This window comes from Molossus molossus, unplaced genomic scaffold, assembly GCF_014108415.1.
Source record: "Molossus molossus isolate mMolMol1 unplaced genomic scaffold, mMolMol1.p scaffold_m16_p_13, whole genome shotgun sequence".
In the NCBI taxonomy this organism is placed as follows: domain Eukaryota; kingdom Metazoa; phylum Chordata; class Mammalia; order Chiroptera; family Molossidae; genus Molossus; species Molossus molossus.
The window spans coordinates 91,870,410-91,895,017 of NW_023425348.1; the positions used below are offsets into that span (position 1 = coordinate 91,870,410).

A 24,608-nucleotide genomic window follows, 5' to 3' on the forward strand; every position below is an offset into this window, starting at 1 on the left:
ACCCAGTGATCCCACTTCTAGGAATATAGCCTAAGAAGCCTGAAACACCAATCAGAAAGAATATATGTACCCCCATGTTTGTAGCAGCACTATTTACAATCGCTAAGATCTGGAAACAGCCCAAGTGTCCATCAGTAGACGAATGGATAAAAAAGCTGTGGTATATATACACAATGGGGTACTATGCAGCTATAAGAAAGAAAGATCTCTTATCCTTTGAGACGACATAGAGGGACCTGGAAAGTATCATCCTTAGTGAAACAAGCCAAACAGAGAAAGACAAGTTTCATATGATCTCACTTATTTTGTTTTTTTTTTCTTCTTTTTTTTTCCACATCTTTATTGTTGGATGTAAAATGTATTACAGATGTTCCACATTTTTCCCCCATTGACCCCCTCCTCCCCACTCCCGCCCCCCTCCCACCTTTTCCCAAACTATTGTCCGTGTCCATTGGTTATGCATATAAGTTCTTTGGTTTATTTCTTCCCACCCCCCCAACCCCTTTCCCTTTGAGGTTTGTCAGTCTAGCAATGAATTTGTGCTTCTTAATCCCTTCACCTTTTTCATCCATTCCCCCAACCCCTTTCCCAACTGGCAACCAACAAAATGTTCTCTGTATCTATGAGAATGTTCCTGTTCTTCCTGTTCATTTTGTTTGTAGATTCCATTGTTGATAGATATGTATTCATTGCCATTTTGTTTGTTCATACATTTTATCTTTTTCTTTAAAAAGACCCTTCATCATTTCATATAATAACGGTTTGGTAGTGATGAACTCCTTTAACTTTTTCTTGTCTGGGAAAGTTTTTATATGTCCATCGATTCTAAATGACAGCTTTGTAGGATAGAGTAATTTTGGTTGTAGGTTCTTGGTTTTCATCACTCTGAATATTTCTTGCCACTCCCTTCTGGCCTGCAAAGTTTCTTTTGAGAAATCAGCTGACAGCCTAATGGGAACTCCCTTGTAGGTAACTAGCTGCCTTTCTCTTGCTGCTTTTAGGATTCTCTCTTTGTCTTGAACCTTTTGCATTTTGATGATGATGTGTCTTGGTGTGGGCCTCTTGGGGTTCATCTTGTTTGGGACTCTCTGTGCTTCCTGGACTTGTATGTCTGTTTCCTTCACCAAGTTAGGAAAGTTTTCTGCCATTATTGTTTCAAACAGGTTTTCGATTTCTTGTTCTCTCTCTTCTCCTTCCGGCACCCCCAAGATGCGAATGTTGGCACGCTTGAAGTTGTCCCAGAGGCTCCTTACACTATCCTCATTTTTTTGGATTCTTTTTTCTTTTTGCTGTTCTGGTTGGGCGTTTTTTGCTTCCTTATATTCCAAATCGATGGTTTGCTCCTTGGATTTACGTACTCTATTATTGAAGCTATGTAAATTATTCTTTATTTCAGTTAAAGCCTCCTTCGTTTCTAACTGTGCAGCGATCATTTCTGACTGGTACTTTTTTATGCTCTTGAGGCCCTCACTGAGTTCAATGAGCATCCTTATAAGCAGTATTTTGAACTCAGCATCTGTTAGGTTGCTTATCTCCATTTCGCTTAGTTCTTTTCTTGGGGTTTTGTTCTGTTCTTTCATTTGGGACCTGTTTCTTTGTATCCTCATTTTGGCTGCCTCCCTGTGTTTGTTTCTGTGTATTACTTAATGAGAGGTATGGGGCTCGCTGAGACCCGATGCTGCTCGTTTGAAAGAATTTAGGAAAAACCTGAAGCAGGATCCAAGACAGGCCAATCCTATGGTTAAGCAAGTAGCGACAGCTTGGGTGGGCTTGAAAGTTGTGTGGGGCGGGGCGGGGCGGGGCGGGGCCTCAGGGAGTCAGCAGGGCGGGGCTACCAGTGTGAGCCAGGTTGCTGGAGTCCCAGATATGGCGACTGTCTGCCGCCCCAGGGAAGGGCTCACCAAAGGAACAAAGGCCTCTTACAGCACGTTTGTCCCGGAGAAAGCCCCCTCTCCAGCCCTCGCTCCAGTGCCAAACAGCTCAGTTCTTCCCTGTATTTCTCTGGTGCCCCTCGAGCTGCCTCCCCTCCGAGCTTAGAGGGAGAGAGTCCGACCAGTCCGTGCGCGGGCCCTTTAGGGAGCTGCCTGTGGCTCCAGCCAGGTCAGCTTCCCTGAGCCTCAGTTTCTGCTGGTTTTCCAGCCAGAAGTTATGGGGATTCTCTTCCTGGCACTGGAACCCTGAGCGGGGCACCTGGTGTGGGACGGGGACCCCTCAGTCCTCAGGAAGGACCTTCCCAGCCGCGGGATCCTCCTGATTTTTATCCACCACACTTGGGTGTGGGACCAGCCCGTCACGCCGCCGCGCCGCTGCCACCGTGCCGCTGCCGCCACCCCTCGCGCCGCCGCCCCTCCTACCGGTCTGGATGTAGCTGCTTTTTTTTTTTTAATTCCGTAGTTGTAGGACTTCCATTCAGCTTGATTTCAGGCGGTTTTGTTGATGGTTGTTCTGTAGTTTTGTTGTAACTTGGATGTGGTTGTGGGAGAACGCGATACTGCGTTTCCCTACGCCGCCATCTTGACCCCCCCATATGATCTCACTTATTTGTGGAATATAATGAACATAACAGTCTGAGGAATGGGGTAGTCCCAGAGACGTGGAAGTGGGGTACAGACTGACAATCCCCTAAAGAGGGGGGTTGTGGGGGAGAGATAAACCACAGAACTTATATGCATGTATGCATGAAGAGTGGACATGGACAACAAACCGGGGAAAGGGCAGGGAGGGAGGGGGAGGGGAGAATCAGTGTGGGGGGGGGAGAAACATCTGTATCAAAAATTAATTAATAAAAAAATAAAATAAATAAAACATAAAATACAAAAAAGGAAAGGTTCCTGGAAAAATATTGTATCTGAGCTGAGACCTGAAAGACAAGTTGGTTAGTTGTGTACAGAAGCCTGAAAGAGCATCTAAGAGGGCAAGGAAAGCATGCAAAAATGACAAGACTGTGCCACTTGAGGGGTCAATTAGAGAGGGAGAGGCAAGCTGAGTTGCATTCACTCCACATCCTGGGGAACTAGTACCTTCCCGCCTCTCCCTCCTGGGTGTTGGGAGAACTCAAATGCAATAACATCATTTTTACATGAAAACCCTTTATAAATGTACAGTATAATACATGTAAAATCACATCTATGGTGGTGCCTGGGTTCTAATACATACAACAAACACTGGTGAAGTATTGGGACTGGTAAGAATGTTTGTAGAGCCCTGGCTAGTTTTGCTCAGTGGTTAGAGTGTTGGCCTGCGGCCCAGAGGGACCTGAGTTCAGTTCCCACTAAGGGCACGTACCTCCATTGCCATTTGTCCCTGGTCCTGGTTGGGTCGTGCGGGTGGCAGCCACTCGATGTGTCCCTTTCACATCGATGTTTCTCTCTCTCTTCCTCTCTCTCCCTCCCACTCTATCTGAACAAAAAAATGGAAAAATGTCCTTGGGTAAAGATTAAAAAAAAAAAAAAAGAATGTTTGTAGAGTTAAGAAGTTTGCAAATGTTGTATTTCCTTCGGTTTGATTTTTGGTGACACAGCTTTGACATTGTTTTTCTCTTGGTTTCAGGGTTCAAAAAGGATTCTTCGTTCTAACGAGATCATCCTTCCAGCCAGTGGACTGGTGGAAACAGAGCTCCAGTTAACCTTCTCCCTTCAGGTGAGAATCTACTCAATCTTAGGTCACTAATATGCCACATCCAGTCTAGTCCCCAGACAGCCCTCTAATTTGGAAACTGTTTTATCCAAGAGTAGACATAGTCCCATGAATTAGTCACCCAATGAATTAGCCATAGTAGGAATGGATTAAAGTCATCTTGAGCTTCCATGGCTAGCCTGGAGGGCCAAAGTAGTCACTTAGCCAGCCACAGCAAGGGTGCTGAGACCCAGGTGGGGCTGCTGAAAAATACACTGTGTCTCATTCTTCTCTTTCCTTTCCTTTGATAAGGCTGTTAGTCCACCCATCCTACCACTCTCTGCCCCATCACCTCTTTTTTTTTTTTGGTCCCATCACCTCTTAGTGATCCACACAACACATACCCATTTTGTTCCCATAATGTAATTTCCATCCATTCTCTTCTCCTCCTTATGTCTGCCTCTCATCATAATCCCAGAAGCCCAAATTGAATGCATGGAGGAAACATATGAGCACATGACAAGGAGAGAGGCAGTTTTCTGAACATTTGCTCTGTGTCAGGCACTGCTCTAGGCATGGGGACTCAGCAGTGAAAAATACAGGCAAGATACAGTCATCAGAGAACAAGGAAATATCTGATGTGGATAGGACTGTGAAGCAGAGGAAACTGGGTAATGGGATATAGAGGGATTGGGTGGTGGGAGGCCTTTGGGAAGGCCTCACTGAGGAGAGGAGGAGGTATTTGAGCTGAGAGCTGAATATTAGGAAAGAACCAGTCACAGGGTGATTGGGGGCAGAAGGAACTGGAAGTACAAACAGTGTGAAGGCCCTAAGACAGGCATAGGTTTTACATAGTCATGCATTTTGAAGCTCTGTTATTAGGTAAATAAACTTGTGGGATTATTAAGTCTTCTTGAGCGCAGAGCTGTACAGTGGAAGCAGGTACCAAGCAGAATCAGAACCCCAGCAGCAATTTAATGACACTTCCTTCACCCTTACTCCCCTGTGAACAGACTGGAGATAGTGAAGCACAGAAAGATGTGTGCCCTCTAGCGGGACCAAAACCCACCAAGGACCCCGTTGCTCATTAACCATGCTTGACTCTGTATTGTACTTGACAGTACCCTCACTTCCTGAAGCGAGATGCCAACAAGCTGCAGATCATGTTGCAAAGGAGAAAGCGTTACAAGAACCGGACTATCTTGGGCTATAAGACCCTGGCTGTGGGACTCATCAACATGGCAGAGGTGAGAGGAACACAGTCTCCAGCCTGTCAGCCTTTAAATCAGAGTCTCAGAGACACCAGGCCCAGCCATGTAAGCCCAGCAAATGACTTTCCCAACCTGCTAGTGGATGCTTTATTTTACAAGTTAATTCTTTTTTTTTTTTATTGTTTTTAATCCTCACCTGAGGATCTTTTTCCATGTATCTTCAGATAGAGTGGGTGGAAGGAAAAGAGAGAGAGGGAGAAACATTGGTGTGAGAGAGTCACACTGATAGGTTGCCACCCTCACAACACCAGCTGGGGCTGGGGACAACTCGCAACTGAGGTACATGCCCTTGGCTGGAATCGAACCTGGGACTCTAGTCCACAGTCCAATACTCTAACTGCTGAGCCAAACCAGCCAGGGCTATAAGTCAGTTCTTATATTGGAAATTCAGGATATTCCTCTTTTTTCAAGTACTTTCTCCTGCACAAGACATTTTTTCTTGAACTTTTTTTTTTTTTATCCTCATCCGAGGACATTTTTCCATTTTTTTTTTTTTATTCAGATAGAGTGGGAGGGAGAGAGAGGAAGAGAGAGAGAAATATCAATGTAAAAGGGACACATCGAGTGGCTGCCACCCACACGACCCAACCAGAGCCGGGGTACATGCCCTTAGTGGGAACTGAACCGGGTCTCTGGACTGCAGGCCGACGCTCTAAGCTCTAACCGCTGAGCCAAACTGGCCAGGGCGGAAAACTATTCTTTTTTTTATCCTCACCCGAGGACATTTTTCCATTTTTTGTTCAGATAGAGTGGGGTGGGGGAGAGAAACATCGACGTGAAAGGGACACATCGAGTGGCTGCCACCCACACAATCCAACCAGGGCTGGGGACAAACTACAACCAAGGTACATGCCCTTAGTGGGAACCAAACCTGGGTCTCTCTGGACCGCAGGCTGACACTTTAACCGCTGAGCCAAACCGGCCCGGGTGAAGTTTTTTTAAAAATTCAAACTTACAGAAAAGTTGTAAGAATAGTATAAGGATTTTCATATACCCTTCACCTAGATTCTTTAGTATTAACATATTACCACACTTGCCTTATTTTTCTCTGTATATAAATGTATGCATATTTTCTTTTCTGAACCATTGAAAATAAGTTGCAAACATGATGCCTGCCCCATTGCACATTAATATTGCACAGTGTTAATTTCCTGAATTATGTGAGCACCATGCCTTCTTGAAGATCAGGACAGTAACACTGATGTAAGATTACCATTTAAGCCACAGTCCCCAATCAGATTATGCTAAATGCTTCAGTAATATCATTTCTAGGCCCAGGATTTAATCTAAGATTACGTGTTGCATTCATTGTCATGTCTCTTTAGTTTCGTTCAACCTACAACCGTCCTTCATATTGTCCTTGTCTTTCATGCCCTTGACATTTTTTTTTTATCCTCACCCGAGGACATTTTTCCACTTTTTGTTCAGGTAGAATGGAGAGAGAGAGAGAGAGAAACATTGATGTGAAAGGGACACATTGAGTGGCTGCTGTCCACACGACCAACCAGGGCCAGGGACAAACTGCAACCGAGGTACACACCCTTAGCAGGAACTGAACCCGGGTCTCTCTGGACCACAGGCCGATGCTCTAACCACTGAGCCAAGCCAGCCAGGGCGCCCTTGACATTTTTTAAGAGTATGGATTATTTACTTTATGGAATACTCATTTAGGTTTGTGTAATATTTTCTGAAGATTAGGGTTAGTTTATGTATTTTTGACAGAATTACCACATAATTAATTTTGTGTTCTTGTCAATGTGTCCCATTACTGGTGGGGTTAACTATTATCACTTAAGATGGTGTCTGCCAAAATTTCCAGTATAAAGCTAGTAAATATTTTGTATTTACCAATGAAAAACATTTTTTATTTCTTTTTATCTTTTAAAATATGTTTTTATTGATTTTAGAGAGAGGAAGGGACACACTGAGTCACACTGGCCAGGGCAAAAAAAACTAAGTCACACTGGCCAGGGCAAAAAAAAAACTTTTTGTAGAGAAATGTTTTGAGAGTATGTAACAATCTCTTTCCTCCTCATATATTCAAAAACTAGTTTGAGCATCTATGATTCTTGCCTGAATCAGTTACTACTTTGATGCTTGTAGACAGGGAATTTCTAATCCCACCATTTCTTCTATATTATTAGTTGGCTTTCTGTTATAAGATGGAGCTTTCCCTTCTTCCCTGTTTATTGATTGATTCATTCATTTGTATCAGTAATGGACCTATGGATGACTGCTTTATATATTGGGGTCTAATCTGCTATTGTCATTATTTATTTTGATGCTCAAATTATCTCAAATTTGGCCTGTGGGAGCCCATTCTGGCTGGCTCCTACATCCTTTTTCAGGTGTCCCATTATTCTTTATATACTTCTTTAATTTCTGATATAAAGTATTGGGCTCATCTTATACTCTTCCTGACCCAGCCTTGGAATGAACTGATTCTCTGGAGAGCCCTGGTTCCTTTTAGTGGAATATGGTATTTAGAAACCAAGATCTGGGTACTAAGAGTGCTCATTTTCCCAGCTGGGGTATCACTGCTAGACAGAGACAGGAAATACATGTACATATATGCATATGCCCATATGTGTCCATACACATCATATCTTTTTCTGCATCTGTGTTTACCTATCTAATCATGAGCTCACATTCCAGTCAATCCCAGTCCAACACCATAGGGCGTATTCTAGCCTTTTCATACCTCCAATTCTCTTCTCCAACAACAAGAAGCCAGGCTCCTATGATCCTCGGTGTTTGCCCAATTGTGCAGTTCCCTACATGGTAGGCAAATTCTCTCAGCCCTGACAAGGGGAAGCAGAAGGGGCCACAGATCAGTTCTAAAACTCATTTCTGGCCCTGGCCGGTTTTGCTCAGTGGTTAGAGTATCAAGCCATGGACCATAGAGTTCTGGGTTCGGTTCCTTCTAAGGACACGCACCTCGGTTGCAGTTTGTCCCCGCCCCCGCTGGGGTCATGTGGGTGGCAACCAGTCAATGTGTCTCTCTCACGTCGATGTTTCTCTCTCTCTTCCTTGCTCTTGCCCTCCCACTCTATCTGAAGATACATGCAAAAATGTCCTCTGGTGAGGATAAAAATAAAATAAAATAAAACTCATTTCTGGCCCTGGCCAGTTTGGCTCAGCGGTTAGAACGTCGGCCTGTGGTCCAGAGAGACCCGGGTTTGGTTCCTGCTAAGGGCACGTACCTTGGTTGCAGTTTGTCCCTGGCCCTGGTTGGGTCATGCGGGTGGCAGCCACTTGATGTGTCCCTTCCACGTTGATTTTTCTCTCTCTCTCCCTCCCACTCTATCTGAACAAAAAATGGAAAAATGTCCTCAGGTGAGGATAAAAAAAACTCATTTCTGTACTCTAGTACATTAAATAAGAAAAAACTGGCTCTAATAAATAGAATATGTGGGGTAGTCCCATCCATCTTTGTATCCTCTTCAAGTTTGCTATCAGTTTGAGGGACTAGGGGGAGTGAAGTGATATGGACGCCACATTCCCAGCTGTGTCAAGCCCTTTCATTTTCTCCTGTGCTGTAGATCCTTTTCCTCACTAAGGTGAGCAACATCTGCAGACTGGCCCCACCCAGCCTAGAGAACTAGTTTCTCTGTGAAGAATTTAAGCATAAATGTCATCCTAGGGATTGGCAGTTGTTTTCAATCTCAGGCCTTGGTTTTTATCTTTAAGCATATGGCCTGACCAGTGACTGGCACTTCTGGAGACAGTTTTTTTTTATCCTCATCCGAGGACATTCCTTCTTTTTTTGTTGTTCAGATAGAGTGGGAGGGAGAGAGAGAGAGAGAGAGGGAGAAAGAGAGAGAAACATCAATGTGAAAGGGACACATCGAGTGGCTGCCACTCGCACAGCCAACCAGGGCCGGGGACAAACTGCAACTGAGGTATGTGCCCTTAACGGGAGCCGAACCCAGGTCTCTCTGGACTGCAGGCCGACACTCTGACCGCTGAGCCAAACCAGCCAGAGCCCAGAAACAGTTTTAAAGTAAGCCCTTGACAGCAGGAGAGTAGCCATAGATATGAAGATGGTGAGAGAGGAAATGTATTAGCAGAATGCCATTTCCATTGGCTTGCATATCCACTTGGATTTATGAAAATGGATAGCTCTGCAGACCTCTTCTCAGTAAGGTGTTTCCATTGCTCCTCTGTGATCTTAGGTGATGCAGCACCCTAATGAAGGCGCTCTGGTGCTAGGCCTGCACAGCAACGTGAAGGATGTCTCTGTGCCTGTGGCAGAAATAAAGATCTACTCCCTGTCTAGCCAGCCCATTGACCATGAAGGAATCAAATCCAAGCTGTCTGGTAAGATGTTAGCAGGGTCCGGAGGCCCTGCGGATCAAGAAGGAACCCACCACCTGACCTCCATCTGGAAAAGTTGAATGAGCTAGTGCCTAAAATGTCCCTAGGAAGGAAAAGTTTAGAGAGCCCTGAAAATATAGCATGGTCTACCATGGCCATGGCTCTCCTCCACCCCTGCCATGTTTCTACCCAAGGAGAGTCATGATTCTGGCTAGTCAGTCTCGTGGCCAGACCTTCCCATTATGAGGTTATCTTACTGAGCTGTCTGTTTCCAGATCGTTCTCCTGATATTGACAATTATTCTGAGGAAGAGGAGGAGAGTTTCTCATCAGAACAGGAAGGTAGTGACGATCCACTGCACGGGCAGGTATCTTTCCACACACCCTCACATGAAGTGTTTGAGAAGCAATTCCAAACCCTCTGGGATCTCCTGACCTCATTCTATTTCCTACCCACTTAGGACCTGTTCTATGAAGATGAGGATCTACGGAAGGTAAAGAAGACTCGGAGGAAACTCACCTCAACCTCTGCCATCACACGGGTGAGCCTCAAAGGTCTGGGGAATGTTTGAGCTAGGGCTTTTAATTAGGGGCAGGGGGAGAATGGGAGTGATCTCCTCAGGGTTTTAAAACCTGCACACGGTCATCCCCTCAATACGCTCCTATGTACCTCCTCCTCCACTGCCACCTAATAAAGAACCATGGTTGTAAAGAACCAGCATTACTTGTAGGGATGTTTATATTCTTCAGATTGTCTTAAGATAGAAAAAAGTTTGAGAACCATTGTTTGAGACTTTGGAGCAGGTAATGCTTCCTTGGAGAGCAGAACACCTCAGACACTCCACCTCTGCCCTGTCCAGGTGATGACTTCTAATATGTACTGTCCACTTCATGGAGAAAACCAGTCCTCTCTGGGCTAGTGCTTGGAACTGGGTTTTGATAAAGTTTAATTACATTAGATACTGTTCCTGCCTTAATGGGTCCATAACCTGACAGACAAACGCCTTTGGATTATATATCTTCTGCATGGGATTTCCTCAGGAGTCACTATGTTGGATGAAATTAGAGTCCTGAGACACTTAATACCTGAATTTCTAGGTTAACTTTGACTGATTCTGGAGTTCCTGTGCTAAAGTGTGGGACAGGCCAAAGTGCTTGGAGTTTTTCCGAGAAGAATTCCATAGTTTGATTTTTCCCCAGAGGTTTCATGATTCTCTTCAGTGCAGAGCTAGTCTAGGGACCCCAAGAGCAGCGATTCCCATCACCTTCAGGAGTAGAGTAAATGTAGGCCAGACCTTCCAGATGTGCTGTTGTATCTGAGCCTGGTGTCCACCATGAAGTGACACTGTTGTTTCTTCAGTCCTCCTGAGGTACCACTGGCTTCAATGTGAATCCTCAAGACTGTGGCCTTGGTTTCCCCCTCTGAGTAATGGCTGGAGAGTGCGAGAACTGCTTCATGGTCCTGGGGGGATCTAATCCTTCATTGGCTCTCTAATGCGGCCAGGTTGGGGCGTGTCACCAGAGCCATTGTCCTCTGGGAGAGGCTAGAGAATTGTTCTCTGGTGTGGTTCGTCCTGCTAGGTTTTTCTTTTTCCTGCTCTGTAACCACAGTGGGCCTACTTTCTTCTCACGGGGTGTCCCTTGGAGCTTTAGAAACCACCTCTTCCTGTGGACTCCATAGCTTCACTCAGTTACATGGCCAGACTTCACTGCTCCTGTTAATACCATGTACTCTCCAAGGGGTTTTGTTATTAGTTACAGGCACTTTTCAGTCAAATTCCCAAAGATTTACTAATTGTTCTTTAGTTTCTGACTCCTCTTGTGCACAAGCTTGATTCTCTCCCTACCAAGAACATTTTGTTCTAGAAACACAAATCGACTTGCTGTACTCTGAATATGCCTGTGCTTCTGTCACTGTGAACTCTGTGAATGACCTTTCCACCTTTGGAAGCTCTGCCCTTTCATGAAGGCATAGCTCAGTCTTACTTGCAAGTTGGTCTTTCCTATCCCCAAAGAGTGAGTCTGTCATTCTGGCAGGAAGTCCTTACGGCCACAAGATAGGCACTGTGCCCAGAGTTGGTGACATAGAGATAAGGAAGGGCTGGTCCATGCCATCTAGGAGCTCACAGTGTCTAGTGACATGAATACATCTAAACAGCACAATGGGATGGATGCTAGAAGATAGAGCTTTGTGTAAGGGACAGAGGTGGCCTAAGGGGAACGTGACCAACTCTGAGCAGGAGTGCCAGGAGAGCTTCCGTGCTTCAGGAATGAGATGCTGAGGCGTGGGTTGCTAAGGATATATAGAACTTCGCCAAGTGGACTTGGGGACAGTGGTTAGTCTAGGCAGGAGATACCAGTAGAGAGGCCCTGAGGTGCACAACAACATGCAGCTTTTCACAGGGCTGTGAGAGTTCGCTCCACCTGCGCACGGGCTCGAGGGGTTGAGGGGTTGAACGGTGAGATGAAGCTAGAGACAAGCAGAGCTAGCCCTCAGGCAGACATTGGTTTGACACTTAATCTCTGTTCTCTAGGCAGTACAGGCCCACTAAGACCTCTGGTTGGAGAGTAACATGATTAGATCTGCATTTGGAATGGTCACTGTGGATTTTGGAGGGGACAGACTGGAAACTGGCTGGATGTGGGTGGGTAGGAGGTGCCAGCTAAAGGTGATAGAGTGATCCCAGGGAAGAAAAGAAAGGCCTGTGGTGCTACAGATGGAGAGAGGGTAGGAGTTAAGGAACACAAGGCTGTGGGGAGAAAATAGAGGGAAAAGACTCCAGGTTTAGACTCGGGTAATTGGCAGACGGTGACCAGGGTAGGGAATACAAGAAGATGAGTTCTGTTTTAGCAATGCTGAGGTTGAGGAGCCTGTGTATATGCTAGTGGGAGTCCCCAGTCAGCTCCGTGGATCTGAAGGACAAGAGAAAGTAATGAGCTGCAGGTGCACAGGTGGATGTTACCAGGGCAAGCGTGGTGCAGGGCCTTGGGGACCCATGAGACCTCCTCCTTGCACCTGTGCCCACAGCACCAGGGACTAGTGCCGTGCACTGGAATTAGTCACACACATGCCTATCTTCCCTTATAGCTTTTAAGTGCCAGAGGGTAGAAACTGCCTCTTCCCGCCTTTGTGTCCTCCCACAGATCCTCACAAAAGTGGGGTCTGCCCGGCTGGTGTGGCTCAGTGGCTGAGCATCAACCTCATGCACCAAGTCGCCGGTTCTTTTCCCGGTCAGGGCACATGCCCAGGTTGTGGGCCTGATCCCCAGTGATGGGCATGCAGGAGGAAGCCAGTTGATGTTCTCTCTCATCGATGTTTCTCTCTCTTTCTCCCTCTCCCTAAAATCAATTAAGAAAAAAGAAATTTTTTTTTTTAAGATTTCTCATATTTATGGGGGGTGGGCTCTGATCCCTCTCTTTTGACTTGAATTGATCACTGTCCACAAGTAGGTGTTGTTTGAGAACTGTTTTGCAATTTGTCCCTACAGCAACCTAACATTAAACAGAAGTTTGTGGCCCTCCTGAAGCGGTTTAAAGTTTCAGATGAGGTATGACCCCTTACTCTCGAGGTTGATGGTGAGTAGATTTCCCTGAGTTGCACCCTCGTTCCTGGAGTGCACTCTTTGTTGCCACTGGGAGTCAAGATTCCAGGACCCCCAAGCAGAGGGTAGCTAAAGAAGGGCTTTAAGCTACCTGAAAGGCTTCACATGTAGCGCCCACGGCTTCTCAGTATTTGGAGATGGGGTGCCAGGTTTACACCCAGCCATTGCTTACTACCCAGCCTCTGGTATGAGGGATCAGTAACAAGTCCAGTTGTCATCACAGGTTCCCTTTTCCTCTCAGCCCCAGGGGGACTTTGTGAACAATAGCCTGTGAGGTGGTGTGTCCTCAGTGTTCAAACCTCGATAACCAAGAATTGGCCATTAATAGAGCAGCTGTCTCTCCCTGGGCTCTGGCTGCCCTGGTGCCAATTGTCACTGGGTCACGGGCTTCTGGGTTTTCTTGTGCCCATTCTTTGGGAGAGGTATGTTAGCACTTCCACTTTTCTTCCTCACACCAGGTCTGGTTCATTGTGTGGAGTGTTAGAGGCACTGAAGGAGGAAGGTGGCCTCCCTATATCCTTGCTCTCAGTGTTGGATCACAGCTAAGGACATCAAGACTACCCTGATGAGTGTGAAGCTATGGCATGTCCCTTAATAGGGACTAGTTGGACAGGCCAGTGGTACCTGTCCAGGAGGAAGGAGTTGCACGTCTACCATAATTGTTAATAGGGGTTACCCCAAACTGAAAGATTTTTTTTCCCTGCAGGTGGGCTTTGGGCTGGAACATGTGTCCCGGGAGCAGATTCGTGAGGTGGAGGAAGACTTGGATGAACTGTATGATAGTCTGGAGATGTACAACCCCAGCGACAGTGGCCCTGAAATGGAGGAGACAGAGAGCATCCTTAGCACTCCAAAGCCTAAGCTCAAGTGAGGCCCAACCTCCTCTAGTAAATTGTCTCCCCATACCTCTCCTTCCAAGACCCCCTCCCTCACTTCCCCCCATTTCCAGGGAATCTTGGTTCTTCATTCTTGTTGAACCTTCAGCTATCTGGATAAAGATCATTGTTTTTGCCTGATTGACTAAAGTCCTGATAGGACTGTCCTGAAGTCCTTCGGTCCAGGTCCCTACTTGTCCAGCCTCTGCTGTGTCCTTCCTCACCAGTGTCCTTGAAGCCCAGGTCATTGATCTTTCTTGAACACCAGTTTTACCCAACTCTTAAGGAGTAGCTGTTCTGGGCCCTGGTGGCCACTGACCATGGCTGTGCTTCCTCACTGCAGGCCCTTCTTCGAGGGGATGTCGCAGTCCAGCTCACAGACGGAGATTGGCAGCCTCAACAGCAAGGGCAGCCTCGGCAAAGACACCACCAGCCCTGTGAGCAAGACCAATGGCTATGGGGTAGGGGAGAGGAACCTGGGAAGTGTTGAGGCTTAACACTCTGCACCCTCTGCTCTTGGCTCATTTTGTGACCTCAGAAGAGCAATCTCTTCTTGTTTCAACCTGGTTTGTTTTTATCTCAGTCCTAGCCGGGAACTTAGTTCTCTGAGGGCATTACTGTGACCGGTGGGGTGTTCTTTTTGGTCTGATCCCACCAGGGCTTGAAGCCTTCCCTCCCAGAGCACACAGTGCCTCAGAACCTCCCCCTCAGTGTCTGTCGCATGGTAGCTGGGAGTATGGCATCCGGCCAGTGGTAGGCAATTCGGCATTCCAAACTGGGGAAAGAACAGGTGCAAAGCGGGCAGGAAGCCCACAGGTCTACTCAGTAGGTTTATTCATAGAGCGGGCAGTGCTCTCAAATAATTTAGAATTTAGTGGACAGGTTTCCATTTTGCCTGGTGAGCAAGGGGAGAAAGGAACTAATGGCTATAGCACTCCAAGAGCCCAGCCTCACCCTGGACCAGGCTCTGTCCCTGCTTGGGAAGGTTCTCCCAGCAGTGAGTCAGAGGCAGGAACCCAGCTTGATGCTATACCTACCTCAGGCCCTGGGAAGCTGTCTCCTCGTTTACGACTAAAGGCAAGAAGGCGTGCATGATTTTAGCCCAATGTCTTTCCTTGGATCAAAAAAACTGAATCCTGTAAGTTCTACTCTTGCTACTTTAAGAGGGAATACAAAATTCATCCTGCAAATAGGTATTATCTGTGGGGAAATAAAATGAAGCATGTGAGGCGCCCCAGCCCCTGTAAAGCACTGCCTATATGGAAGGGCTGCTACCTGTCCCAAGTGTCAGCAAACCATCAGGTGGGGCAGCTGGTGGGCTGCCTTACTGCCTGCTGCCACCAGGTGGGGCTGTCTTCCACCTAATCCCTCTGCCTGGTGTAAATGCAGCAGGCAGTCTGGCCTTAAACCGGTGACACCAGGTGGCGTTAGTGAGGAAAGGTGGGATAGAAAAGTGCAGCCGGCTGGGAGAATCCCATCACAGAGAAACCTCAGGCCTGCCACTTGCAGACCACACACTCACAGCAACTCTCCAGCCCAAGCTCATGTGATCTGGAGCTGAGGAGGCCTCCCTTTACTGTTTATGTTTAGGATGTGGCTGCTCTTTCTCCTAGGGCTGCAGGATGTCTCTGCTGTATTGTTACTGTCCCTGGCCACTAGAGCCAGATTCCATCTTACATATAAATATAAGGGGTGACTCTTCTAGAGAGAAACCTGGGATCTGGCCAAGGGAAGACTATTTCAGTGTCCTAGGTATGCAGAACAGGGCTCTGTTGTAACAAGATGCAATTACATGATTAAGTAGCATAGAACTTAACAGGGTGAACACTCAGTAAATGCTGGGGATTGTTGGTATTAAATCAGTAAGAGAACTCTTTTATACTAATGGAGGTGTTTCTTGGTTGATTTGTATGTAGGCTTTACTTTAGTCTTGTTATATGGCTTATGAAATTTAGAGAGAAAAATCTCCATAATTCTCTGAGCCTCATGTGCCTTATTTGTAAGGAAAGGGGGGTGGCATAGGAGCCTAGTTTGCTCAAAAGTCAATTGAGTATCAGTATTTACAATATAATGGCCTAAACTAAGGGTCCCTGTTTAGGCAAAACATTTTTGGGGGGCAGGGTAGGGCTGGGTTAAGAGCATATGCTCTGTAGTCAGACTTCTGAGTTTGAATCTGACTGTGTACTTGATCAGTTACCACACCTGTGTTTCCCCATCAGTGTAGCTGTATAAAGCACATGCCTGACAAGGCAGTGTGAAGAAACAATGAGCGGGTGCAGATAAACCCCTAGCATGGTGTTTGGTTGATGGATGAATTGATTTACTGCAATTGATAGAATCTAGATGTCTCTCTAGTGAGTCCTTCAAATTCTAGTTTCCTTGGCCAGATTTCAAACTTGCTTTGCTGATTCTCTGTGATATTTCTATTTTGAAGAACCCCATATGCCTTGATGTGGGTGTGGAACTTTGAAATTCTTTCATATGAAAGGCACTTTGGGAAAGAACTACAGAGCGAGGGTGTGCTCTTACACGGAGAACTTCTAAATGTATTAGGAAAAAATACTGAGACTGTGATACGTAGGCAGGCCTGCACATGCTGCCCAGCTTGATCCTCTGTTCCTGATTTCCTAGCATTGTTATTTATTTCTCTTAATCTTTCTTTTTGTTCCCCAAATTTTAGAGGATTTAGTTTTTCACTAGAACCAGAAGGAATTTCTGCTGATACAATTTATTACAGTTGTCGCCCTGGCCGGTTTGGCTCAGCGGTTAGAGCATCGGCCTGCGGTCTGGAGAGACCCAGGTTCAGTTCCCGCTAAGGGCACGTACCTCGGTTGCAGTTTGTCCCTGGCCCTGGTTGGGTCGTGTGGGTGGCGACCACTCGATGTGTCCCTTTTGCATCGATGTTTCTCTCTCTCTCTCTCTCTCCCTCCCACTCTATCTGAACAAAATAGCAAAAAATAAATAAATAAATAAAAATAAAAATAAAAAACTGCTGTTTCCATAACACTGTAAATAATGGTGGTAGAGACTAGCACTTCATAAAAATGATAGTCAAAAGTATCCCCCCATGCTCCCCCTCCACACAAGAGCCGGTGCACCCTCTGCAGTGGCCAGCATCGCCCCATAGGCAAGTGCTTCAGACTAGCATCTGCCTCCAGTGCCACAAATTAGACAGACACGGCTACTGTACTGCTGGTATCCCAGGGTCCTGCAGTGAGAAAAGCCCTTATTATTTATAGGAGCAGGGATAGAAACTTGGAGAGTCGGAGTTTGTTCCTAGCAGGGTTGTCAGGAACATCTAGGAGAGTCAGTAAATAGCTGGCAGGTGCCCACCAACCCCAACCCAAGTTAAAGATCTTGTTGGGTATGGCTGGTTTGCCATGGAAACATACTGTAGCTGTCATAGGGTTTGACTCCATGGCATGCTACTTTAAAACCTTCCAGCAGAAGGGTGTTATAAGTCCCACCTTTTGACGTACCGAGATCCAAAATTGAGTGAAGTCCTCTTCAGTCTTAAGTAGGACCAGGACTTAGGCCATGATTCTACTCCGTTAACATTGGTTATTGCACTGTGTGGAAATGACCTAGCTGTGCAGTCTGGAGGCAGCCAATTGTGTGTGGCTCTGAGCCAAACCATCTCAAGAGCTGAGACCCATCTCAAGGTCACTGGGTCTCATTAAAGTATGTTGGATTAGTCTTGCCAGATGGTTTAGTGCAGTGATTCTCGACCAGGGATGATTTTATCTCCCAAGGAACATTTGGCAATGACTGCAGACATTTTTGGTTGTTACAACAGGAGGCAGGATGGGGATAAGGGGCTGCTACTGGGATCTAGTGGGCAGAGGCCAGGGGTGCTGCTAAACATCCTGCAGTACATGGGACGGCACCCCCTCAGGGAAGGATCTGCCCCAAATGTCAGCAGTGCTGAGATGGAGAAAGCCTGGTTCAGAGTATGACACAAGGGCCTACTTTTTTTTTATCCTCACCTGAAGATATATTTTTGTTTTGTTTTCACAAAGAGAGGAAGGGGGGGGCATCAAAGTGAGAAACATCAATCAATTGCCTCCTGTACGTGCCCTGACCAGGAATCAAACCCGCAACCTTTTTGGTGTACAGGACCATGCTCCAACCAGTGAGCACAGTGCATAGGGTCCTACTTTTGTGATTCTTGTATATTAGTTTACCAAGTGACCCTTGAGCCTATTAGTCTGATATTTCTCAATACTCTTTAATTTACTCAGGGGAAGGACTTTGAGTAATTAGGAGGAAGTGGGATATCCTTAATCTTTTCCGACTTCCTGATGCCCACAAGAAGCAAAGAGATTCATTGAGACCAATACCTTTTCTCTGAAGCATTTGAGATCTTTCTCCCTGACATTGTTACCAGTTTAGCTTAAATAAACTCTTGTAACAGTTTTGTTTCTTTGTGGGTTTTTAAAAATCCTAACCCAAAGATATTTTTGTATTTATCCTCATATAGAGAGGAAGAGAGAGAAAGAGAGAAACATCGATGTGAGAGAGACACATCGACTAGTTGCCTCCCACACGACCCTGACCAGGTCCGGGGACAAACCACAACTGAGGTACGTGCCCTTGACCTGAACCGAACTCGGGACTCATTGGTCCACAGTCTGACACTAACTACTGAGCCAAACCAGCCAGGGCTGGGTTGTTTTGTTTTTAAATACTTTTTATCTTTCTAAGTCCCACAACCCTTAACTGCTCATGACTTTCACATTGGTATATATATGCACAACCGGAAGCAATATTAGCAAATATGAAAATTCTGGCTATGTAACTGTACTTGCAAAATAAATTTTTAATATTTATGAGAAATGCTGATAGGAGTTGGGGACAAAGGGAGAATCACACTGAAAGGGCTTAACATTGGGTATCTTTTTGCTTAGTATATTCTGTTTTAAGAGTTTTCTAGCCCTGGCCGGTTTGGCTCAGCGGTTAGAGCGTTGGCCTGCGGTCCGGAGAGACCCGGGTTCGGTTCCCGCTAAGGGCACGTACCTCGGTTGCAGTTTGTCCCCGGCCCTGGTTGGTTGTGTGGGTGGCAGCCACTCGATGTGTCCCCTTCACATCGATGTTTCTCTCTCTCTCTCCTCTCTCTCCCTCCTACTCTATCTGAACAAAATATAAAAAAAAAAAAAAAAAAAAAAAATGTCCTCGGTGAGGATAAAAAAAAAAAAAAGAGTTAAAAGAGTTTTCTAGATGTTTGTACCAAGCAAAAAGCTTTTGGCTACCATGGATGTCTTTAGCCTCAAATCAAAGACCTGAACAATAAAATCCTCCTTTCTTCTCAGCAATTTCTGACAACCAGAAGAGGTCCCATATGTCCCTCCTGGGTGAGGGAATTTACTGTGTCCAGGGCAGGACTTTATGGATTCCATAGCAAGCCCTCTAAACTTTGAGATTATCTTCCCTAGTGACAGCTTGTGAGAGTGAAAAACTCTGGGTTACATATTTCACGGTGTTGTTTAATGATTGTAGAAATAGCTAATCTCTCTGAGGCTTAGTTTTCACCAAAATAACCTCTTTATAAGATAAAAATCCTAAAGGTTGCATTAGGTCTTCAGATTAAGTGAAATATTTTAAGTTTCTTAGGGACCTATAAAACAAGTTAGTGGTAGGTAATTATTTGGATTGGTGATGACTAATTATTATAATTTTTACAGATGGAATTGGCTGCTCTAGAAAAAGTCAAATCTGCTTGGATTAAAAATCAAGATGACAGCTTGACTGAAACAGATACTCTGGTGTGTATGGATCAATCTTCTATTTCAGCTGTTTAAAATCGATTTTGTATCTTTAGGAAAATAAAGGCAAAAAGACCCTGAGGACCACCATGGAAACTTTGCCTAAATTTATGGACTTATGAATGTCCTGTGTTCTCTTTCTCCAGCAATCCTTACCCATGGGATGTAACCTACCCTGGGAGACCAGGTTATTCCCCAGTTAGTAAAGCACAAATGTCTCCATTCTGCCCTGTAATTATTGCTGACCAAATGGTAATTTGGATCATTTCTCACTATCTGTCTCCCTCATTTACTTCTGAGAAATGATGACCAGTATCTTCCCCTAAACAACCATCTTTTTCGCCCATGTTGCTCTTACTATGGCCAGGCAGCCACAACATTACATTTCCAAAGAATTCTGGTCAACTCCTTGCTCTGAGAGATGCTAGGGCTGCCCAGGAGAGCAGGCCAAGCCCTAGTGGAGTGGATTGAACTGGCCAGGGTGCACGATTTAATTTAACATTGAATTCCACACACACACGGGGCAGCTGTATGTCCTGAGCACTGAGAATGCAAACATGAGAACGCATTTCTGCCTTTGAGATGAAACCCCCAGGAGAATGGCCAACCCGTGCATGCTCCGTGTAGAGGCCAGGAGGGAGAGTGACTCGACTGTGGGGAGGACATCTGACCCGGGCCTCACAGGATAAGCTGCAGTTCATCCAGTGGGACTGGAGGCTGGACCTGTGGGAGGGAGCAGAGGACTTTACAGAATACCTTCTGGGGGTATGCTACGCATCAGCCTCACAGTGAGACCTGGTAGTTGAGTGGAGTCCAAGAAAGAATTATTTTAGACTTACGTTTCCTATAGTAAAGCTGCATTAAAGACCCTGGTGTATGAAACATTAGGCTTGATTCAAGATTAATTTAAAACTTACTATACAACTTGACTTTGTATTCACCAGTAATCTAAATAACCCTGCTTTCTCTCTTGCCCACTTTGGTTCATACTGCACAGTGGTCATTTCAAAATGAAATTTAAGCCCTGGCCGGTTTGGCTCAGCGGTTAGAGCTTCGGCCTGCGGTCCAGAGAGACCCGGGTTCAGTTTCCGCTAAGGGCACGTACCTCGATTGCAGTTTGTCCCTGGCCCTGGTTGGGTCGTGCAGGTGGCAACCACTCGATGTGTCCCTTTCACTTCGATGTTTCTCTCTCTCTCTCTCCCTCCCACTCTATCTGAACAAAATATGAAAAAATGTCCTCGGGTGAGGATTAAAAAAAAAAAAATGAAATTTAATCATGTTACTTCCTGATTAAAACTCTCTCCTTCCCGCCTAGAGAAGCAATATCTTCAGTTCAGGTTTGTGTATTGAGAAATGGTTCTTAAATGTAGAGGACAGACTGAATAGCAAGACAGTGTCTAGCAAAGTGAGTGCACTCAGTCGTACAGTAACAGTGTTCTTACCAGGTGAGGCAGGAGCTTAGAAAAAGAGGGAATGACTGACTCTCTCCTCATGGTGGTGATGGGCCCTGGCAGGACTCTGCGAGGCTCCTGCTGGCACTGAGTGGGCAGTAACCCTTGCTGCTTTCTTTCATCCGTGGCAGGAGATCACTGACCAGGACATGTTTGGAGATGGGAGCACAAGTCTGGTTGTGCCAGAGAAAGTCAAAACTCCCATGAAGTCCAGCAAAACAGATCTCCAAGGCTCTGCCTCACCCAGGTACTCAGGATGGCAAGAAACTCTGAAAACGGGGTAGAATGAAGGAAGCCGAACAGATGGTACGAGGCTGTGGCTATACTTCGCAGAGGCTCATGGCCTGGGGAGGAGTGGGCTGGTGGTGGCTTGGGGTCAGAGGGGCTGCTTCACCCCTCCTTTTCACATGTCTGGCAGCAAAGTGGAAGGGGGGCACACTCCCCGGCAGAAGAGGAGCACACCCCTAAAGGAGCGGCAGCTCTCCAAGCCCCTGAGTGAGAGGACCAACAGCTCTGACAGCGAGCGGTCCCCTGACCTGGGCCACAGCACACAGGTACCCTCTGAGCATCCCTGGGCCTTGGTTTCTGTTTGTTCGTCTTCCTGGGCAGCTGGGTGAGAGGAAAGGAGGACTACTTTGAAATGCTCTAAATACATCTTGAAAACAGACCTAAATAGAGAAGTCTAGCATACTAATTATTTACCACTAGTGTGGAATTGGCTTCGGTGCTGTTGGCAAGGAGCAGGGGATGGAGCAAGAAATGCCAGCATTGACCCAGCCTGCCATCAGTCCCATGTGGCAGTTCCACCCCGTCTGGTCTCTTCTGCCTCCTCTGCCTTCATTGTGCGGTGACTTGGGTTCTAGAAGATGGCAGCCCTCAGAGTCTCACTGGACATCACCAGCCTGAACTCTGATACCTTCAGTACTGCTGTGGACCTGTTATTCTGGTTTCAAGTTGGCAAATCAACAAGAGGAAAAGATTTCGATGGAAAGGCCTGAGTGGAATAGGAACACATAAGAAACTGGACCTTGGGGACTGTGTTTTCCTTTTGAAGGCCAGTGGAACCCAGGGGTTGGTGAAGGACTTTCCTTAAATTGACCCCTCATGCAGCTACTGTCTCTGGAGCTAACAGCAAGCCTGTTCATTTACTCGATAAATATTGAAAGTTTATGTCAGTGTGACTTCCTGAGTTTGACACTATTACCTAGCTGGAAATGAACCAGAGACTAGAATGGCCTAATGCCTGGGTGACGTGTTGTTTTTCTGGTCAGATGTTGGTCCTGAGATGCCTTTTGTTCCCGTGGCAGCAGGGCTCCCCACACAGTGCTCACTGCTGCTCTCATTAGCTCTCTCCCCAGTACCCTCATTTTCGCTCCTGTGAGCACCTGCTCACCGTGCTCTCTCCTCTCCTCTCCTGATCCTTCCACGCTGCCTGTCCTGCCCTGTCTGCCTCACTACCCTCGTGGGATGCCAACTTTGTCTGCTCTCCCTGTCAGGACGGCTGCTGTGGCCTTGTTCTCATGTCTGCATTGTTCTCTGCGGACTCTCTGCTTATTCTTTGTCCTCCTCTCTGTCTGGGTCTGGCCAGTGGGGTACTGGGTGTCCTCGACAAATGCCTAGTATCTCCAAATACCCTGCTCCGGGAATTCTGTGCTCACCAGCTCACCCAGCGCCACTCTCAAGCTCCCTGGTGACTGCCTCACAGACATTTTTGTCCCTGCAGATTCCAAGAAAGGTGGTATATGACCAACTGAATCAGATCCTGGTGTCAGATGCTGCCCTCCCAGAAAATGTGATCCTCGTGAACACCACTGATTGGCAGGGCCAGGTAAAGCACTGAAGACCACAGGGCTGGGAAGAAAAGTTCTGGAAAACAAGCAACACCATGGGGCATGATTTGGGAGACAGGGCATGGAGGAATTGGAAGTGATCCCCATACCTCAGGCCCCTCCTCCCCTGAACTAAGCCCACAGCTCTGGGCTCTAGTCCCATATCTGTCATTTTCCAACCTGTGGGGCCTTAAGTTACTAACTCTCGGTACCTCAGTTTCCTCATCTGTAAAAAAAAAAAAAAGGCGCCCTGGCCGGTTTGGGCGGTTAGAGCGCCCGCCTGCGGTCCGGAGAGACCCGGGTTCGGTTCCCGCTAAGGGCATGTACCTTGGTTGCAGTTTGTCCCTGGCCCTGGTTGGTCGTGCGGGTGGCAGCCACTCGATGTGTCCCTTTCACATCGATGTTTCTCACTCTCTCTCTTCCTCTCTCTCCCTCCCACTCTGTCTGTACAAAAAATGGAAAAATGTCCTCGGGTGAGGATAAAAAAAAAAAAAAAAAAAAGCAATATCACCTATCCTACCTTCTCCCAAGGTGCTTGTGTGTGTCAGCATCACAGAAGGAAGGTACCTTAAGGAGTGCAAAGTGCTGTAAAATCCAGCGGTTGCCCATAGTTGCCATGAAAGTGGTTCAGGAGGAGCAGAACAGCAACCCCACTCCCCTGCTCCCACTCACTGCTGTCCACCCAGTTAGACCCCAAAGCCTGAATCCCTCTTCCCCAGTAGTCTAAAGGACAGGGGACAGGATCTTGCAGCTTAGTCTGGGCCCTGCTTGCTCTCTTGGCTCCTGTGGGGGAGCAGCATTTCTGCCCCGTGGCCTTACCAGTGTCCCTGCCCCTTTCCTCCCCACCCCTAGTATGTGGCGGAGCTGCTCCAAGACCAGCGGAAGCCTGTCGTGTGCACCTGCTCCACCGTGGAGGTCCAGGCTGTGCTGTCTGCCCTGCTCACCCGTATCCAGCGCTAGTAAGGGCTTGACTCCTCTCCTGCCCTTTGGGGTTCCTCTGACCTCATCCTTCCATCCTGACTTCCAAACGGCGACAGGACCTTCTGGCCCCATCAGACCAAGAGTTCACATCGGTGCATGGTCAGGCCTTGGCAGGTCATGGTGCTTTGATGTCCCTATTGGCCCCAGAGGGTCAGGGCATGAAAAATGTCATTCTCCTGCCCTCCCTGCCTTTCCATCTGGATACCTGCCATACCCTCTTCTTAAACCCAGGATGAAGAAGGCCAGGAAGAGAGAACCCAGGGTTTTACAGAGACCCCATACTTCGTTCCTCTACCTATACTGTACTGCTTGGTATTCAGAGTTGGGGCTTTTCCTCTGAGAACCTCCCATGGAGCCCAGAGTCCCTGCCAGGGGAAGGAGACTGCAGGCGTCCTGGCATCTGGGTTCACGTCCACCACTAACCCAAGGGCATCGCTGAGCTGTCTCCCTGTTGGCTTCAGTCAACTCCATCTTCCTTTTAGACAGTGGCCCATCCTCTCTGATCCTGGATGTTTCCCTAATTTCAAAAGCACTGGTTTATTGCTTCTCTGTACTATTCCTTTTGTTCTTTTCCCCTGTGGGTTGTTGAGATCAAGTCAAGTCTGAGCTTGGAGCCTTCCTCTGAGCAGGCTGCTGGCAAACCTCCGGAAAATGGTGGTGACTGTCCCCTTGCTCCCCAGCTGCAACTGCAACTCCTCCATGCCGAGGCCAGTGAAGGTGGCAGCACTGGGCAGTCAGACGTACCTGAGCTCCATCCTCCGGTTCTTCGTCAAGTCACTGGCCAGTAAGACCTCCGACTGGCTTGGCTACATGCGCTTTCTCATCATTCCCCTCGGTAAAGATGCCAGATCTCACTCCTGAAGTGGGGTGGTGGGTTGGGTCTGTGGAAGGGGCAGTCAGGGATCA

The 24,608-nt window shown here is 46.9% G+C and overlaps 1 protein-coding gene across 3 annotated transcripts in view; it reads left to right on the forward strand.

The window, feature by feature from the left end:
• Positions 1–24,608, forward strand: part of PACS1 (phosphofurin acidic cluster sorting protein 1) — a 129,744-nt gene that overhangs the window by 94,062 nt on the left and 11,074 nt on the right. For 2 of the 3 annotated variants that reach the window (XM_036258117.1, XM_036258118.1), the window contains exons 3-16: positions 3,550–3,639; positions 4,737–4,862; positions 9,062–9,206; positions 9,479–9,570; positions 9,664–9,744; positions 12,691–12,750; positions 13,511–13,671; positions 14,023–14,140; positions 19,361–19,441; positions 21,024–21,139; positions 21,311–21,446; positions 22,616–22,720; positions 23,574–23,680; positions 24,383–24,537. In XM_036258117.1, coding sequence (XP_036114010.1) covers positions 3,550–3,639; positions 4,737–4,862; positions 9,062–9,206; positions 9,479–9,570; positions 9,664–9,744; positions 12,691–12,750; positions 13,511–13,671; positions 14,023–14,140; positions 19,361–19,441; positions 21,024–21,139; positions 21,311–21,446; positions 22,616–22,720; positions 23,574–23,680; positions 24,383–24,537 — 1,573 coding nt within the window. The remainder of the gene's footprint in view (positions 1–3,549; positions 3,640–4,736; positions 4,863–9,061; positions 9,207–9,478; positions 9,571–9,663; positions 9,745–12,690; positions 12,751–13,510; positions 13,672–14,022; positions 14,141–19,360; positions 19,442–21,023; positions 21,140–21,310; positions 21,447–22,615; positions 22,721–23,573; positions 23,681–24,382; positions 24,538–24,608) is intronic. The other variant, XM_036258116.1, reaches the window with a different exon arrangement.